Raw genomic sequence first — 21698 nt, 5'->3', positions numbered from 1 at the left:
CACGCGATTCATCTATGGCGAACTTGAAACCGCAACTTCGGAATTTGTGAATACTTTTATTCGTTGGTGCATGTTATATGTTACATTGATACGCGTCTATAAATCGTAGATTCTTCATCACGGTAACTCTTCATATTTATTTTATTACCGGAAATATATGTAATTAAAAAGTACCTACACGTATTTGTCAATGATAAATATGTAAATCTACATATTATACATAGAATGTATATAATCCATCGCACTTTTTTAATTGATGATTAAATTCATAATGTAAGATTATATATAATTTAAATTATCTTTAATCATGTCTATAGTTTGTCACTATTTCTACTCAATAAATCATTAATTTAATTAAAACTATAAGATTAAATAATTTATAACTTAAGAAAATATATTAAATTTCATACTCACAATAAACAACAAATTTAATTTGTTATTTGCTAAAAGCATACGTTAATATAGACGTTGTTTACTTTGAAACCACAGAAATGGATTGATGTAGATACACATGAAAAAAAATTTTAAAAACAATAAAATATTATTCAATTCAAGGAATTGGATTACACCTGCTCTTTTAATATCTAACATTATAGAAATAATCTGAAAGATATTACAGATCGCTAAAGAAATAAAACCTTTCAATTGTATTATTAATTAAAACTTTTTATATTTATACTTTATACTTAATCACTTTAATAGTTAATCACCTTTAAAGTTATTTTTTAAAATTAGTTTGATATGGAATTTAAAAAATATAAAAAATTTTATAGACGTAGCAAATATAGGAACGTTAATTAAATATATATGATATATTATTTTATTTGTGCTTAAGAATATATTATTGTTTCTCTCACGACTATTCAAGACTTCTGATATATGTCACATTATCTGATATGAGTATCATCTTCATGACAAGATACGTGTACTGATGCGCATTTAATTTATACATCACCGATATTAATATTAATAAAATGGATAATATAGTGATATAGAATATTAATAATATGAATAAAATAGTAATATGGAATACGCTTATGCCAAAATGATATTACAGTAATATACATATAAACTGTGATTATTAAGATTTCAAAAATTAATTTTAATTATACTCGTAATATTCTTTTTTATTAATTCTTGCTACTAAACAGATATTAATAGAAATCAGCTTGCTCTTTTCATTATTGCTCTTTCCGAAAGAAAAGAGAGATCCTAGATAAAAAAATAAGAACGCTTAAAAATTAGCACATTTTTTTTTAGAAATAGCATAAAAGAATAGAAATAGTAAGAGAATGACAAAAAAAGGATTTATGAAAGGGACGAATTCGATTAAACATTGAAGACCCGAGGGAAAATCAGTCCAACGCCGGATGAAGAAGCTGAAGAAAATAATTAGGCACTTACGACGTCGATTATTTGCATGAGCGTGAGGCCAAAGTTCAGCACGAGGGGTTCGGACTCGTTGCCCACCGGCCGCTCCAGCACGTTGTACGAGTCCAGCAGGTCGTTCAGCAGCCTCTTCTCATGGAAACCGCCACTTACCAGCCCTGTGTCCAATCACAATCAGCAGTCAGTGAGAAGTTGCACGCAATCAGTTGCGACGATCTCTCTCGTCCACGTCGCTTGCGTCGCATCGCCTCACTTCGAGGAAAATGCAAGAAATGGGAGCAGGATAACTCAGGAATGACTACTCCCCCCCCTCTCTCTCTCTTTCTCTCTCTCTCTTTCTCTCTCTGTCTCTTTTATTCTGTTGGTGTCCAAGCAACGTTTATCTTCTTACGACTGCACAAGCCCAAATCTACTCCATCTATCTACCTATCCCATCGCTTCTGTAGCCACCCCAATCTTCGGAGTTCTCAACTACTTTTCGTGAATACACTTCGCGAATACAACTTTGAACACTCTCTTTTTCTCTGTCTCTACCCCGCAGTCCTCGTCTCTTTCTTTCTCTGTCTTTCCTTACTCTTTCTTTATTTTTTTTGCTTGTTTCCTATTCCTTTCTCTCTCTAAGTTTCGCTTTTTCCCCATCCTGGTTTTTACCATTACAACCTGCAGTTTATCTTTCTTGAATAAATCACTCTTTTTGTTTTTTTTTTCTTTAAACTACGCTACCTTTTTTATTATATAGCGTTTCCTCAGAGTTCTATCTCTTCTTCTTTGCGCTCTTTATTTATTTTTAACTTTACCACTTTCTCTCTCTCTCTCTCTCTCTCTCTTTCTCTACATACCCCATTACAAATAAACATTTTGATCCATCGAAGTATAAATCATGAATTTATGGTTTATAAAGTTTCGTAACTTTCGAATGATTTGTTAGTGTTATTAATGATTTAAAAGTTTTTACGTCTTAATATGTTTATTATCTGAGGAAACTTGATAAATTTAACTTCGACTAATTAACTTTACAAGAACGATTTGAAAATTTTTTTTGTAGTATTCTTACTTATATTTGAACATTTGGAAATTAAATAAAAAATTATTATTGCTTTCATTTTAGGAAAACATATCGAAACATAAAAATATAGTGTTCAGCTGTCTAAGTTACAAATTATTATTAATTTGTCGTGTTAAAAATTCTCTCTCTAGTAATTAATAGGTATTAAGTCGATTCAATGGATTAATCCACAGATTAGTGAAGTATTTGGACTTGTAAATAACTAGTAGATATATCGAGGATCTGATACTTGGGCTAAAGTTTTATATTGCGGCAGGAGTTTATCGACACTTATCGACATCTCAAGGAATAAGATATCGTAAAGTTGAACTGGCTTAAAGCCGAACAAGTGTACCAGTAATTTTCCATCAATCAAAATCCAAACGAAAATGCAATATCTGCATTGAAATTTTTAGCAATATTATACAACTCTCTTCGTGGCATGAATTTTATTAATTTGTACATTTTATACTTGCTACGTTTAGTGAACACATTCACTACAGTTATATATAATTTTCTGTTTCGACTTAATTTAATTTTTCTCTAAAAATAAAAAAAGGATAAATTGTCCTTGTTGCTGGTCTTTATACTACATTTAAATAACATGTTAAGATTGAGTAATTGAATAATAATCTTTTATATTCACCATATTTTGATATTTGTATAAAAAAAAGTATGTTTGTATTGAGTCTTCTAACAATAAGATAACTTATTAAAAATTATTGACATGTATTATTTGTTGGATTTTAAGAAAATTTATATTTTTTTCTTTAAAAATTAATAATTGTTTATTAGAAGTACGATTTAGTAAACCCAATGATACAATTTAACGACCCGGTCTCCAAATCATTCTAAAAACTATTTTTTTAAATCTTAATTTAACCTTTCGTAGTCGCACTTCCTGAGAATTTTATATTGGACACACAGGGGGCCCAAGTTGACTTCAACATTTTCATTAATTACCATATTTATAGCTTTTCTTTAAAATCACAAAAATTACTGAATATACTTTAAACATTATAGAATATAGAAATGGCTTTTTAAAATTTTTTATTTTAATTTTAATATATTTAAAAATCAAGGCTGACGACCAAAGAACCATATGCGGTTGAAAGTGCAAAAAGGATATCTTAAACTTCAGATAAATAGTAGTTTAAGAAGAGTCCCATTTAAAAAAAAATCTTACAAACATAAAGTCTCATATCTTTTTGAGGTCCCTGAACTCCAGGTGACCGAAGAGTTAAACAATAATTCAATGTTTATTTCCGTAAAAGTGCTTTATTGCCAATGAATCAAAATTTGATATAAATACAAAAATATTCTGATCTCTTTAATACTTTTGTTACAATTTTGTTTAAATTTAAGAAGTACGATATAGGTGATTTCCTACTATAAAGTCTTACTATACTTCGTACTCGTTAGCATTCACCCTTTCTCGCGTGTCTTTCCGGTGGAGAACGCACGGAATTTGCATTCCATATATGCATTTGCACTGCAGCCCACCCACGAAAGTTGGAACAAAGGCGTAAGGATACGAATTTAAGCACTGCGAAGCGAATCCGTAGACAAGTAAAAATACGAGCAATTACAGCATGAACATTCGCGCTGTATAAATCTCTTCTGCAACGAACGCTGTTACATCGTGATAATCGCGTCTAGGGACCAAGAATCCTTGTGTTAACGTAATATACGAAATATTATCAAAGCACTATTTAACAGAAAATTAATTTATCTTTGTACTACTTCAGTATGAACATACTTTCATATAATAAATATAATTTTTATATCTAATGACAAAAAATAATGATTTATTGTAGAGATGAAATTGAATTATATCGTTTGTTAGGCAGAAATAGTGTTAAATTATATATTTTAATATATTACACATTACAATTATATAATAAAGTTATTAAATCAAATGTAATATATTGTATTACTGTAGATATTATCAATCATTAATGTAATGGTATTATAAGAAAAATAATTTAGTTGAATTAAATAGTAATTCTTGTAAAAAATGAATAAATGAGAATTTTCTGGTTAAATTTATTAGAATTCTAATTGAGATAACTGATTTCTGATTGATATAATTATTCTGGTAAAAATGAATGAGAATTTCAGTAGATTTTACTAGAAATATAATATCAACTAAATTTTGGTTATCTCAATTAGAATTCTAATAAATTTAGCCAGAAAATTCTGATTCGTCTATTTTCAACCAGAGTAATTGTAATCGAGATAAATATTTTTGCTGAGATATATATACAATAATTTCATGAAAGATTCACGTTACTTTAGTAAAACTTACATAACAGTTTGAAATAATGTAATGTGCACAATCAGGAAACCAAAGTTTAATATTATAACTTTAGCAAGTAATATTCTTGTTTAACCTTATCTCAATTTTGTGAATGCAAAGTATTAAATATGACTGCATTTCCTCGCGACTGGCGGTATCTTGTCGTATCCTTCTACGGAATGATGAAAAATGCACGTGCTAGTTTCTTTCCGCTTACGAGAAATTCTCGTTATCCGTGTGGCATCATTCTATTTCTGTCGTGCAACGAAAAACGCCATGGCGTAAGCCAAATTGTAAAATTGGTAGACATATGGCATCCTTGGGAAATACAACACATAATTGAATTCATGAATGCTAAAGAAAGAAGGGACAAAAGCGACTTCAAGATTTTACTAGGATACCGTGTAAAGTTCGCTTCCAAGTTTATGAAAAATGAAGTGCTGCGCAGAGTATAAAATGCAAAGCACAAAGAGTTGAAACGCAGTTAATTATTACATAAATAAGCCAAATAAGAGATAAATGAAGTAGATAAAATAGGACTTGAAAATTATGAATTTTCTCATTAATTATTTGCATTTTAAACTTTAATTATTTTAATTATTTACACAGCAATAATCAATACACAAAAATCGTAATTTTTTTATATTCTAAATACAATTTTCTCGATTTTTTAATAAAATAAGCATTCAATTTTATACACTGTAAAATGATGTTATCCCCTAATCAAACTGTTAGCTTTTACTTAAAAATACGAGAGATAACTTTTCTATTTTCTATTTCTAAAGAAATAGAAAAGTTCTTGATACTTCAATCACCGCAACTAAATTGCTCCAACATTTCTCATCCAAGTTTAAGCTGCAGCTTAACGATAACATTTTATCATCCGAAGTAGGCAAGACCGTTGAGTTTCATACGGCCATTCACACGGAATTCCGCGGCTATGATCGCGCGATGCATTTCAATCCGCGTTTTTTTGGAAGATTGAGCGGTTTTATGAGCTTACACGAAGCGAAGAAAAGAATCGCTGACACATCTAAAGACCACATAATTTCAACCGAAAAATGAATTTTAATGGAAATGATGATCACAAAACGTACATCTATGAATATATTGTTCTTTGATGTTGGACTGTAGTCGCGCTGCGAAAAAATTTTTGATGTGACTAAGATAATCATTCTATATATATGTATATTCTCGATTCTATTTGTTATATTAATTACTTATATGTAGAGTAGGTAATCCAACAGTGACCTAGTAGTACACTATGAACCATTGCGATATTTCGTAACATTATTTATTATATATTATTTCGCGACATTACCAGATTGTGCTGTTATCATGCAGTGACTTGCATTTGAACCCCTCCTCAACTCCCCAGTCGACTAGCAGATCGTCAAAGACGCCATGTAATATTACATTTTAAGAATGTTAAGTTGTAAAGTAAGTTTTTTTCGAAAATACCCATTTTTTATGTTTTTGTTGTTTTTGTTATATCTATTATTTTTTTCATTATGCAATAATTTTGTATGCACATTTGGCTTTATTATTTTGTAAGCAACTTTTTTCTGTTGTATTATTTCACGACATTATTGTGAAGATTATCATGGAAAAGGTTAAGTGATCTACAATAAATCATTTTGGTGTAGTGAACAATGTTCATTGTAGATCACAAACATATCCTTTTTTACGATAACCTTCAAAATAATAATTCATTATGATAATCATTTAGAATACAGCCCTTCTCCCCCTAAAATCTTAATAAAAATGTATTCATTCGATACATTTTCACACAGAACGAAAGAATCTGGTAGAAAAACGCAACGGTCGAGGCCTCGATATTCTTGCCATCTTATAATTATCTATTTTTTAAATAAACATTTTTTAATATAGCAAAACAAAAATAAAATTCGCAGTATAAAACATATAGTTCATTATTAAAAATAGCATAATTCATTGTGTACACACTTCTTGTACACCATTTTTCGTTTTCGAAATAATCGAAATTGTGACTAAACTTAAAATATAACTTAAGAGTTGTTGTTTATGTTTGTAGCCTAAATTCATAAATTGTATGCCATAACTCAGATCTTCAATAATTGAGAGATGTAAGCGTTTGAAATTTATATGGTTTATTGTTGGATCACTTACCCTACTTGTAATTAATACATATATTATATAATAATATGGGAAAAAAATTTTATTATTGATATACAAATATTACTGATGTAAAAAATTGTATTACTTATTTAAGAAAGAAGAGTTTTATTTCAAGATCTTTTTCTTGTATAATTTTACAAACTATCAAATTTTACAAACTATTATTAAAATATTATTTAGTAGCGCGTAATATAATATAACGTGAGAATATGATAGTTGCTAAAATTTTTAAATCAAGATATTCATAATAATAAAAAATAAAATTCATTGCATATACAAATGAACAAACAAATTATTTTCATTTTGAATGTCTGAAGGGAAAAAGGATACTTTGGTAATAAATTCTCAGTCTACGTAAATTCACAAGAAAAATATTAATAAGATACTTCTGCGTAAGAGAAAACTGAGCTCCTTATGGCGAGCTTCCACACAATTTTTATCAAAATTTGAATTGTGGTAAGAATGCGGGACTCAGTTATTCCTCTCGAGGCATAAATAAAGATCATGTCAGAAAACCGGGCCAAGATTATCGCATGAAAAATTTGAAAAATGATTTTGGGAACATTTCTTCACCGTTACGTTGACATTTATGAAAATTTTACACGCACAATATATTGTATAATCGAACGATAAATGTCAAGAAATTAAAACGCGTCTAAATTCAATGTCAAATCTTGAAATACATTTTTTTTCTTTTTTCAATATTAGAACAGCAGAAACGAATTTTTTAAATGTTAGACTTCGACTTTATACGTCATGCAATTTATATTACCGCAAATCTCATGTTAATCAAACGGCAGAATTAAAAATCAAGCATTATATATATATATATAATGCTTTTTCAAATAAATTGTCTTTTATTTGTTATTTTACACAGCTGAACAGTCTTTTGATGAATTTTCGTAATATGTTCTCTCATATCCATCGATAAAAAGAGACATCGTCATGGTAACGCATTTGTGAGATAAATCTGTCGCTATAAAACGTCTATGCCCGTATCTTATTCATGCCGGATTTTTGTCATAAATCTATACTTCCATAAAATCTACGATAAGACGACAAGCAATAAAATACCATAGAGTTACTAAGAAACTTTTTTCCTCGTTAGACTCTCGTCACATTTCGCGATTGATATATGGCACTAAATGGAAAATACGATGCAAATGTAACTTTCTTGTTAATAATATTAATCTGTAGACTACAATATAAAAATAATTTTATGTGAATAATTAGGATTCAACAATTTAGAATTGTGACGTCTTTAAACCTTTCTATGAAATATATTGTAAAGAATTTTGGAAACCGTAAAATGTAACGGTAACAGCAAACAAATAAATTGAAGTATGACCTCAATTTTCCAGTCATACTCCATGCACTAACAGTTCTGCAGTAAACATCCGTGAAACGACCATATCATAAGTTTACATCTCTCATCGTGGACAATGCGACCATATATCGATTCACTTATGGAAAAGTGCATATGTTGCACATCACAAAAATAATCTTTTTATCTGCTCTTTTTTTCTACGAGCTGTATTCCATTCATTTTTTCGGACAGAAATTATTATCTTTACGAGATGTGTTTACGCTATAATTTTACATCAAGTTTTCACTGACGATTGAAATGTTTACGCAATCTTCTGTGAACCTCCCTATCTTTATATACATATTTTTTCTCTAAACACACATTTTTATTTCTCATATCTGGCACCAAGGCTGCCACACGCAGAAATGCAAGTTATGCACTGCACAAAGATGCATTAATTGCGTATTAACAAAGAGAAGCGTCAAATTAAGTTAAAAAAATCAATTTTCTATTCTAACTTCTAACATCAGATTTAATATTTTCCGTAACGTGTACTCTGTATGTTAATTTAGAATAAGAATGTATGTGATAACCGTATCACATAATCTAAAACTATTAATCGGATCGGATAATTGTTTATTTCCTGGCGTTACTAAAATCTTTCAGTACATACAATAAAGTCATACCAAAAATCATTTTAGCATCAGGATACCGATCATTTTCCTTGGAGCGGAAACGTGAAAAGTAAAAGCTTCTTTATTAACTTTAATGGAAAAAATTATCACTTTTTATATTTCCGCACTAGAAAAAAATTTATACGATCAATATCTCGGAACAAAAATGAAAAATTATATCTTCTCTAAAGATAGGTATTTAAAAAATTATCTTATTTGAAAGATAATTTAATAAATACAAATTTTAAGTAAATAAAAAAAACGACAAAATCTCTTTTGCATAAAACTGTCTAATATGCTAGCAGCGACCTCTGACATAGTATATTTGCGTTTCTCATAACTATTAAAATATTACAAAACATAATTTAGTTTCAACATTTTATTGGAAAACCTATTTTGTACTAAATATGCAATATGTTATACATTTATTACTTTTCATCGAGTTATATCGGATAATAATAACAATATCGATTAATAATAACAACATTAACTCAATCAGAGATTTATCCAATAAGTTAGAAGAATGAAAAAATATTCGTTAGTTATACCACAATTTTAACATTCAATAAACTTTGTTTTGAATTTACTTTATTTTCAAACGAAATCTCAGATTTTCAGATAAAACAACAAAAAGGAAATCAATTTCAGATTTTAACTTTTACTGAGACTGTAATAATACATAATATACCACATTGTAAAAAAAATTCCGTAAATTTACACGTATAATAGATGTAAAAATTACATAATTAGTCCTATAAATATAAAAAATCTCGTGCAATTTTACAGAAATTATGTAATTCCACAAAAATTATATAAATTTGCTTTTATTCTATAAAAATATTTTATTTTATAAGAAAATACATAAATAGCAAGATATTTTCTGTAATTATCCAAATTTTTGTAATGTATTGTCAATGTATTGTCATATTATCGTTCCTATAACTACACATATACATTGTAATTGTACTTTCACAATCTGCTTAGTTACAAACCAAAAAATTATTTTTATTTGCATATTGCAAATTTATAAGCGCGTGTACGTTTACAATTAAGTCTCAAAATTACCATTATAATAGTTGTAATTTTATACAAAAATTTTTTACAGTATATGATATCAATATAAAAATTTTTTACAATGTATATAATATCAATATAATATTTTAATACAATATTAATATATTATACTATAACATAATATACTAATATACTGTAGCATTCCAACCTTTTTTGGCTCACTGCCCCCTTTCTAAATTTTTTTTTTGTTCAGCGCCTCCTTCGCGGATAAACTGGTAAATCGGGTAACCGACAAACTACCTCTAAATAAAACAACAAAAAGAAAATTATACAGAAACAAATAAAAAATGTTACTCACACAGCGTTCTCCGTGTACGACACGAAATCATGCATGAATGACCGCGTTCTATTAATGAACCTGACAAAACAGATGCATTTACTTCGATTATTTCGTACAAGAAAATATTAGCCAAAAGAAATTACACATAATAAAAAAACAAAACCTTATCATACAACTTAAATCAATATGTATGAAGGGCGTATTTGATTTTTATAAAAATGCATAACTATAATAATTTGTATAATCAAGTGAATGTTTAAGTGTTGTTTAGAAAATATTTAGGGGATTAAATTTCTCTGATCTGTTCTTTTGCCCACTTGTTCCTCAACTCCTCCTATAGCCCTTAGGACTAGCAACGCCCACCGGAGGGGGAGGGGTAGTAATACCCACATTGGGAACCTATGTACTATAGTACATTCCTAAGCGGAACAAGCTGATGTCATAATGACTCCAAAATGAACATTAAAAGTCATTTTTCAATCATTTCCGATTTATTATATTTTAATGTTATCATTTTGATGTTATCATGACTGATTATCGTATTATTCTGCTTAGATTAATATACTATAACTATATTAATATAATATATTATAATACTAATATATTGTAATATTAGTATATTATACTATAATATTATATTTACTTATAATATTTGTAGTGTAAAAGAGATTATAAAAAGATGCGAATTTTAATTAAAGAAAAATTGTGTGAAATGGAATTAATTCCGATACATTCTATATACATATGGATATCATATGAAATTTATGCGAATATGCAGTATTTCCAAGACTTACTCAAACGGCATTGTGGATGTCCGCAAATGCCGTGGAGTACACGGAATAATTGGAATATCACAATGGGCGTTGTGCATTGCGATCGTGGCAGATAAGGGTCAATGCGAATCGATCTTATTACAACGACCGTCAGTGATTTCGTAACGGGCATTCGTGTTCCGTAGGGTTTACTCTGACATTTGGGCCTGACTTTGCGGTTGGTTTACACGCAAATTCGCTATAGGGAAGCAGTCATCGTCGGCACTCAGCTGCATCGGTCGACGTAGATTACGGCCGTCGTACTAAACGTCACAACCGATTATGTCGCGAGACAAATGTTGCATTTGTGTGAACAATTGCCCGGTCACTATAAACAGTGTTTCAAGGTGACAAACTCTCTTCTCCATTCAATTGCGATTTGAGAAGCTGCAGAGTTTCGAATATGGCATTATTTCCCTACGTGTTTAATTAAATAATGATAATCCTGAATATTTGCTACTACAATATTGAAAGCTTCAAACTGTAAGTCCAAGTATGGTCTGTCATAATCTCGAAAATCACGATAATTTTACAAAATTTGAAAATGACCGATGTAGAGACTCGCGTTGAGTCCTCGGTGTTTACGTTGATAATGTCAAGTGGAACAATCCGTTATTGACCTGCACTTGGAAAACTAAAACTTTATTGACATATATTGATACATCCAATACGTTGAACTTTTTTACTTGTTCTGATGTAGAGAACTTATTCTTGAAGTTCGTTCAATATTGCAGTCTTATATAGGTACATTACTCATGCACATCAATGCAACAATTTTCACCGGCAACTTCGACAAGCATTATCGCTCGAACCAAAGAATTTACACGTAAGAACACGTCTGAATAAATTGCAGTTTAGAATTCTGCATTGCAAATGCAATGGTATCATTTTGAAAAAATGGCTTAAAATAATTTATCATATTTGTAATTGAAATATTTCAGATTTTGCTAATGTTGCACAATAAAAAAACAATAAACAAATTTGTATTTGTGTCGAACTTTTAATATATTTGAGTGTTAATTTAACATAATATAATTATTTTATTCAAATATTTTGTGTTAAATTTATATTCAACCTTTCATAATCAAATTGAATGTCACCATTTATGAGGAAGTGATGTAATATAAAAATGTGATTTAAACGTAAATTTTAAGATAAATGAATGAACTATGTGTTAATGTAGCTTCTGAATGTTAAAATTACACTGAAAAAAATATGCTTCTACAATTTGTTTATACATTGTGTCAGTATTACTTTTTTTGAAATAAATTTTTATATAATATCTGTATTACTTTCTAATATATTGATTTTGTGTCAAATTAATACAAAATTAATATAAAAATTTGAGTGGACCGTTTGAAATATGTTAAATTTAACACAAATTTTTGCAACGGTGTATTTGTTAGAAAAAAGGAAAGATTTATTTTGCACAGTAAGCTCAGGGAACTAAGGTCAGTTTTCTGGTTGTCACTATCGAGAGCTATTTAATCCTGGCAAGATTCGATCGCTACAATAAAATAGCTTGGGTTTCGAAAGCTGCATCAACCAGGCGATCGATGAATCGCAGCGTCCAATCACAACTGGCATAGTTAATTGTCACGATTGCGGACGATTCGTTTAATAAATCACAATCACCGATTCGAACTCGCACGATTACGTTAGCGTCTCATTACTCTCGCAAACGTCTGTAATGAGCCCATGATAATTGAATTTCGAGGGGTACATTTTCGTGCATGTGACATATACACATTTCAGCGGACCCACTCATTCATAGGTCAACACATGTCGTTATCGAGCGAACCTATGATATGTCACTTCGGAAACACAACATAATGAAGGCTTGTTACGTGATGCAACATAGTTCGCCATCGATGCGATTACTAATTAAGTTGATTATTACTTTTTAATGGCGATGTTGCACGTGGCAGACTTATCTATTAATTTGACGCCTGGATTGTTAATGTCTATCGCATATCAATGATCCTGATTTTACGGAAATTAAATTTGTTTAATTACATGTATTTCAATTACACCTTCTTGCTTTTTACATTCTTAACCGATAAATGCTGTTCTTTTGCTGTTCTTTTGTTCAAATTAGATTACATTAATACCTACACATATATTTTATGAAAAAATATTCGTATCTTTGAAGATTAATTAATATAGTAGAGTCCTCAAATGATTCAAGTCTCACTTCTAAAATTGACATTACTATTTTACGAAATAATTATAAGATTTTTCTAGACAAACAATTAAAAAAAAATTTTTTTTATCGTAACGCAAAAAACTTCCATATAGATTATCAATTTCTTAATGTATTTAAATTGATCTGCGAAGCAAAAGTCACACCCATATGTATAAAATCAATTAAAACTTTTTCTTACTCGAGATTAATGACTCTGGGAATTATTCCAAAAATCATATTCTTGAACATTAATTTACAATCATATATCAAATTAATTAAAACAAACTTGATTCAGTGAAATTAAAGATTAATCCAGATTATTTTATTGTCTTCCTTTGATTACCTCAATTAGCACCATTAAGCTTATTTCCATGATCAATTTCTCAAAAAATCTTAATATACAAGGTGAAGTTATTCGCAGGAGATAGCAAATACGATTCGAATCTGATCTTTCCCAGGATAGTTGAATTCCTCCTCGGGTTATCTTCTTAGTAAGCATAGGTACCTCTGAATACTTTTCCAGCCAAGTTCGTGGCTCGTATACGGAATTCTTGCCAGCAAACTTGAGCCTTTACCGCATGGCGATCGCATACGACTATCGAGTTTGCCTCTCGACGATGAGATCGCGTCTAGAGGACGTGAATGTTCTCCAAAGTAGATTTCTAGCTATGGGCCTCAGGTGGCTAGAATCAGACACTAGCACAATATGTGAATAAGCAAGAGGACAGGTACTTCACATAGAATCTGAGACATGTTTGCTAGGATTCCAGAGCTTCTGATTACATTTAGGGATATGTAACAGTAATTATGTAACAGTAATTATGTTTTAGTTTTTAATTACAAATTAAAAGAAGAATATTTATCTCCAATTTATTCTACTTCGCATTTTATTCATGAAGATACAGGACCGTTTCGTCGAAATCACTACAGTTATGAGGCTGGATGAAATAGATATTCATAACGTCGGCTAGCTCCGCACGATTTCAAATTTTTGATGGAGCAATTAATAACTAATTTGATTTCAATCGTGTACAAAGAGCTCTACAGTTAAACAAATCCAAGCGATAAACACATTTTAATTACGAGCTTCATCATCGCCCCATCAACTGTGCCAATTATAATTACAACTTGACGCGAACTCGCACGCTCTTTTGGCGTTAATTAAACACGCTCTATTTATATAATTGATGCAAACCAAATTTTCATGAGCGACTCAGTGGCCCTTTCGAACTTTTGCACCACGTTACCTTGCAAACAGAGTTCGATTAATTTGGAATTAGTCGACGGAGCATGCAGATGTTCATTGGTTGTTGTGGATATTATACATATATTACAAGATTCGAGAGCTATTTAGATGAATTTCAAGTTGGTTTGGCATTCCATTCGCAGAGATGAAAAAACGATATTTGATTTAAATTGACCTGCGAGAAACTATATTACATTTTAAGTGATTCTGGTCCACGATATTGATTGCCAAGGAATTAGAGCAAAACTCCAAATTCGCTGACAATGTCCATGACATAAATCATATTCCGTTATTTAACTAATTTAACATTGGAGTAATGTTTATAATAAATAATTGTTTCCTACATCTAATTATTTGTTATGGATAATTTTATTCCGTTTTAATTTTGCGATAAACTTACTCATGATAAATTACGCAAGAGTTCAACAAAGATGAAGTAATTTAAAGGACATTTATTAGATTGCAAATCCTATTATATGCAAATTTTCCTTCATAGTTTCCTCTTGTCGATTATGTACACAAGTTCGAGAATCCGTTGTAATGTCGTTTGTTGTATAGCACAGCGAAAGACATAAACGCAGTATTGTAATCCGTAAACTACTACCGCGCGCAATTGCGACAAGAATCGTTACCATTTTCCACTAGCATCGTATAACTACGAAGTACCGTATTTCTTACGTTATTGCACTATCGTCGTTTTACATCTCCAAAAAAGTATGTTCTTGTTGCAAGAACACTACGCTTTAACAGAATTCCGAATTTTATGAACGTAGAACGCTTGTTTTAGCAATTACGTCTAATTAAACATTTTTTAATTGGTTTTATATTTTTAATATTTTAAAATTAGTTTCATAACTATTTTTCTAATCGTTCATAACTATTTTTCACACATCTCTCCGTGAAAAGGGGCTCTATTGCACCAAATTAATTGCGTTCTCGTTAGTGTTTGCATGGGTGGTTTGTGACCAGGAACCGATCGGCTTCATTGCCGTTTAATTACTTCCGGGGCGAATAGTTTCAATTGTCGAGGGCGCGACGACCTTCGAAGCTATGGCTAATGAAACAAGCAAACGATAGTGCATTATTCTTAAAACAAACTAGAAATCATATGTTTTATCATAACAATTGAAATTCATGAAGATATTATTATTATTATTATTATATAAAAATAATAAAATATAAAAGGAAGGAGTAATTGAACAAGATAGAAATATAAAGAAAAGAATGTATATACATGTAATTGAGGGAATAGACAAAATAAAGATACAGTTCTATTTAGGCCCTTTTTCCGGAGATTAGCTTTTTTATGTAGGGTAAAATCGCTTGTTATGAGATTTTTTTGAAAACTTGTTATTTATTTAATTTATAACACATCTCAATTTAATGTCAAATTTATTGAAAATATATTTAAATTTTATCGCTAAAAGTTAGCAGTTCAAAATAACTATATTTTGTATGTGAAATTTTTTATGAAAAGTGTCGATATATATATATATATATATATATATATATATATATATATATATTGATCATTCAAAAAATTCCTAATATGAGATATAAAGGTTTCCTTATATGAAGTGGTATCTCATAACAGGGAACTAAGGAAAAAATAGATAAGCTTTTTATTTTTAATAGATATGCTTTTATTATATTACATAAAAGTAAGAACAAAAAATTTTGAATTATATATAATAATTATATATAATAATTTTATAATTTTTCGGTGTGTGTGTGTGTGTGTATGTGCGTGTGTGAGAGAGAGAGAAATCTTAACAATAATAAAATCGTTTCATCATTTTAACGTATCGTTCAATAGTATACTTTGAGATATTGAATTGTTTAGATACTCTCATATTAGCTAAAAATATCCTAAGTATTTCAACGTCTTGTAGTTTCACGATCAATCTAATTTTTACAGTTAAACAAAAATCATTATACGTGTTTTCCTATCAATACGATCTTATTCGTAAGGTCGTACGAATAGAAAAATGTAGGATATGTTGAATTGTGTTTAATTACAGAAGTTAGATTTGATGATCATGAAACTATAAGACGTGGAAATCGTAATATGAGATACCCAGGGTATTTCTAATATAAAATAACTCATGCTCCTATGTTATAGTGGAAATCGTTGCTAAAGTATAAATGTTATTGTACAAAAAAGACAACCGGAATGAACCTCGAGTGACTATATCTGCGATACTTGATTCCAACTATCTGAAAACGAGTTCTGGTACAATCTATCGCATGCTCATTTTTCGCGCACGCTGGCTGTGTTTGTTTGTGTTTTAAAAACATTAAATAAAGTTTTTTAATTGTAATAATACTGATATACTTTTTACTATTATATACTTTTTACTGATATACGTTTTACTATCGATTTCTCGAGGCATTTCATATAAGGAGCACAATTTTTTTACTTTCGATTTGCTCACTTTTTACATTTCTTTAATTAAAAAAAAAATGGAATTTGAATTAAATTTTATGTAACGTTATATTAAAGCTTATTAAATTCTTTTCAAAATGACCTATTATTTTTTTAAATTCTGCCCATAGATTTCTACTATTTACCCAAAATAAACTCAGTATCTTATAGGGACCTTTCCTCTATTGATTGTAATAGAGAAGTATTTTAACTTCTTAAAAACATTACATAAATTCATTTGATACCCATTTGTGTATAATAAAAAAGTAGCAAAAAAAAATATTCTAATTTTTATTAAGATAAAGATTTTGCAATTAAGCCTTTATTCCGCCCATCCCTTCAATTGTTGTTGCATCATAAGTTGTAGAAATATTACAAACTCATTTTTACTATTGTAATTTAATTTTAATCTCACAATCAATTCATCTAACTCGTATCTTTTTCTAATTCTAAGAGAAGAATCTTTTTTTTTTTCTTAAAAAAAGATAAAGTTGAATTAAGATTAAAATTAATGTAGAAACGGGCATCCGCCTTTTTCTAAAACTGATATTACGTATTTTTTCTTTCTTTTGTTTTTATAATATGACAATTATTTAATTGAAAATATTTGTAAAATATCAGGCATTATTGCATTTGTCTGTTTCTTTAAGATTATAACTCTCTCATTTTATATAATCACGTGCACTAATATTCTTTAATAAGTTCATTATAACGTCCAACATGGAAAGTGCACTCGTGCGATTAATAATTTAATAAACAGGCTTGTCTCATCCAGTGAGATCATAAACGCAATTTATGTCTTCAGTGACACGTGACGATCTGAAGAGCGGCTCCGGAGACCTTCGTCCTGAAAATCCCACAGGATTTAGACGTTAAATACACTAGCGGCGCGCCGCCGCTTGCGGAAGGGATTCCGCCGTTAAATAAACCGGCCGAAACGACGTGCCGTTTAATCATCGCTATGGGTATTGTATCGCGTGCCACACTTGACGAAATTACCGACTGCAATTATGAACACCGGCCGAACTTGATCAGTTACCAGTTAACGTTCATAGTAGTAATTGATTTTTAACGAGTTCATCGATTCCGTTGAGGGGATTTTCGGCTTTCGGGAGTTCTCACGAAGCAAACGCAAGTATTCTCATGAATGTTGAACGTGAACGAAATTCGAATGTGAATTCTAAGATATGGAACAGTGATAATTAAAGTAGAAAAGTTTTAAAAAAGCAAAAAACTCAAATCTCCTATTTTTTTTTAATTACGATAACGCTGAAAAAAGTTTCCGCGTGCATATTACAAGTTACCTGTATAGATTTACGTTAAAATTAAATAAAAAATTCTTTTTATTTAATTTTAACAATACTTTAGACATTAATTTTGTAAAATTAATTGGAGTTAACGTGCAATAAAATCTAGAATGAATATTGCAAGCCATTAGCTTTGTGTTTCTATATCTCTCATAGTTATATCTTATATCATATTTTATATCTTTTGTTTACGGAAGATTGGACGCGCGACGCAACATTGAATTACAATTGATCATATTTTATAATAGAAGTAAACTTTACAGATATCTGTTAAATTACGCCGTCAGTAGGGAATTGTAATTATCTATTTTCGCAAATAGATGGAATTTCGCAAGCGTGTCGTGGAAAGCCATTTTCGCCTGTCGTGTAATCGGAAAAATGTTCATCCACTGCGACTACGGGATAATGTCGCGTCGTATCTACTCGAACGGAGAGGACAATTCTCTCAGGACATTTGAAAGGGATCGAATTGAATTGACGTCGGGATGTGATCGTGTATAGCAATTCGATTTTATTACAATACATATGCGTTTTATCGTGGGAGATAATAATAATAATAATAACCATTTTATCTACATGCCATTCGAACAGAGTTCTCAAATTTTCTTAAATTCTTATCACAAAACTTACTTAAATTCTTCGTTCCATGAAAACCATTTCTGTGCAACGTAATTCGCACGTGTATAAGTAATGATAATGATATGTCGTACATAAATTCACACCGAATTATTAAGCACTAAAGATCCAATTTGACCATAGTTTAGGATCTTTATTTTCTATTTGTTTTGCATTTACATTACGGTTTTAAAAGATACTTTGTTTAATAATAATATTATCATTTACAATACATAATTCAGTATTCCATGATATTGTCACGATTTATTTTACTCGAAACTTGAAAAGTGAATAAAGTTCTACTATAAAGTCTGTATGATTTTTATTCATGTTTATCACGTTCTGAGAAACTTCGTCTGTTTCAGTAAACGCGAACTCTCGTTCAGTCGGCGCCTCGAGTACACAATGGAAAACGGCCAAGTATTTTATCGACTAGGTGACCCTAAAATTTCACTTCGCAATGACTTCCGGGTATATCTCGCGCGTATCTTTGGCACAATAAATCATCAGCCGCTTTTCAACATTGCGCAACCGGGCGAGCTTTAACCGGGCACAAATATTACTTCAGAATTCCGCCATCAGTGGCAAGTTTGTCCTTTCAGCGGCACTGTAGTATCGATCATGGTTAGCGGAGAGTTCACGAGCCTTCATTCGCTGCAAGTATAATTCAAAAATGTCCTCGGGCGTTTAAGGTATGGCAGCAGCCCTTTACCGCTAGCTAATTATGAACGTTCATGCTAATCAGCACATTTGATTGGCAGTACAGTTAATGTTCTATCAGTAGCATACGGTAATCTAACAAGTGACCTGTAAAACGATTCTAAATTAACGAGAGACAATATTTGCAAAATTAACAAACTATTTTTGATTGTTCCACGATGTAAAAAAAGGCACACTCGATATCGGATTATTTTATTTATTTAATCTTTTATCATTATTTTATACACTCAGTTTTTATAAAAAGAGTACAATATTCAAGTCGCTTCTACCTATTTGCATTTCATCGCACGAATTGTGCGGAAAAGTGTCACCTATGTTGACAATACTTGAGCGAAACGCTGCAATGAACCGTTTACTGAAAAAATTAGCGCCACGTGCTACGCTCAAGCTGTACGTAGCCCAAAAAATTTCACGCTCCAATTAGTATTGTGGCAGATAGGATTCGTGACTATGCGCATTCGATATAGTCTCTCTTCAATATAGTCGCACATCGACGATAATAGCTGCAAGTGACGAATTTTTGCAAATTTTAACATCAAACGAAATTTTGCCGAACTCTCGGAGGATCGTTCCAAAAAATATACAAAAATTTGTTAGTGTGGGTACATTCGTAAAGTGTTATACAAAATTACAAAATTACTATACGCCGAGATCAGATTTTTTTGTCACGCGATATTTACATAAACAGTGTGACAAAATTTATATACATTTTGCCAAGAAATTAGATTATATTCGCATACATGTAATACTATATATATATATATATATATATATGAAAATATTACACGATGTTAAAAATAAAAAAAATAATTAATTAGAAAAGAGAAGACAATTAAAAGTTAATATTTATAACATAATTGTAATATTTTTAATAAATACTATGCTGTTATATAAATATACATTATATAATTTTTAATGTAACTATAGTTTAACATAGTTCTAGTATATGTGAGTTTTATTTCCTACCTTTTTGTACATTTTATTACTATATTATTTTATTTTAAAATGAAATTTTATATTCTAACAATAAATTAGACTTCTTGAACGTATTCGCGAGAGAGCGTTTTAGCATATTGCAAGACAATTCGTTGACAGCAAAAATCAGCACGTCCGACCAAAAACGGAACTTTCTACTCGAAAGAAAAATACGGATCTAGAACGAGAACACGCAATTTAATTCCGGAAGCAAGATTGAATCTTGCAATGTATGTGCCATGAGATGCACTTCGCCTTGCGTTACACCCGTTACATGCAGTTACATATTGTACGGTACCGTAAACACGCCTGCGATACCGCCCTAAGTAGCACGAGCAATAGCACGTAGTACTACCATATACCATAAATAGTTGCGCTAGATATTTTTTGTAAATAAGTAGTGAAGAGTTGCGCAGTACTTTTGTAATAGGAAAATCGCCACGTAAAAATCGCCGCGGAGAAAGCTGCTGTTTTATTCATTGCGAGTGACATTAAGAATTTTCAAGAAAGTATCAGATTTTTGAAAAAAAATATTAAATTCACTTGGAACTTGGAAAAGAAACTTTTATCTTTGGCTTCTTATTTACGTTCACATTCATTCTTCTTTCTCAATTAATGAAATATATTTTCTTGTCGACAACACAAATCTAAAAATAAAGTTTTCCGGGATCTGATTGTTTGGAACTATTAAAATTTTATAATTTTGATTTTGAAATATAATTTTGATATCTCTAATAATTAATTGTAAAGGAGTGAAAGTGTATGCCTTTAAAGTACGTTTTTCTCTTTTTTATATTTCCGATTTTTTAGTAAGTAGGTAATTAAAAAAAAAACACAATTTTATAATTGTGTCATTGTTGTAGCAAATAAGTGATATATAAATTATGTGTTGTATCCTTAATTTGTAAAAATTGAAAGAGAAAGAAAGATTAATTAAATTTTAAAATTTATTTAATCTTTATATTTATTTTATGTAATATTCAGTGTGATAGTACGTCATAGTACAACACAGAAGAATAAAATTTGTTAAAGATAACACGTTATTTTGCCGATTCTTGTTCTAATAGTTATTCTACCGTGATAAATTCGATCAATCGAACTGAGCATTTGTATGGGTGAAACAGTCATCTGGCAATATCGTCAATACAATTTATCGTTGTCACGTATATTTTTCAAAGCAAGTTACGAC

At 30.1% G+C, this 21698-nt stretch overlaps 1 protein-coding gene and 1 long non-coding RNA gene across 3 annotated transcripts in view; one reads left to right on the top strand and one right to left on the bottom strand.

Moving 5' to 3' along the window:
- Positions 1-21698, bottom strand: part of nAChRa7 (nicotinic acetylcholine receptor alpha7 subunit) — a 240533-nt gene that overhangs the window by 169771 nt on the left and 49064 nt on the right. Inside the window, exon 2 of one of the 2 annotated variants that reach the window (XM_087412611.1) lies at positions 1405-1547. The exons of the other annotated variant lie outside the window; for it this stretch is intronic. Coding sequence (XP_087268737.1) covers positions 1405-1547 — 143 coding nt within the window. The remainder of the gene's footprint in view (positions 1-1404; positions 1548-21698) is intronic. 2 annotated transcript variants of the gene reach the window in all.
- LOC147907534 (uncharacterized) overlaps positions 1-21698 on the top strand; it is a 136462-nt gene that overhangs the window by 69392 nt on the left and 45372 nt on the right. The window lies entirely within an intron of this gene.

This window comes from Acromyrmex echinatior, chromosome 13 (assembly GCF_024713525.1).
Source record: "Acromyrmex echinatior isolate Ae372 chromosome 13, ASM2471352v2, whole genome shotgun sequence".
Lineage (NCBI taxonomy): Eukaryota > Metazoa > Arthropoda > Insecta > Hymenoptera > Formicidae > Acromyrmex > Acromyrmex echinatior.
The sequence above is the reverse complement of the archived record's forward strand: the minus strand, read 5'-3'. Positions and strand labels throughout refer to the sequence as shown.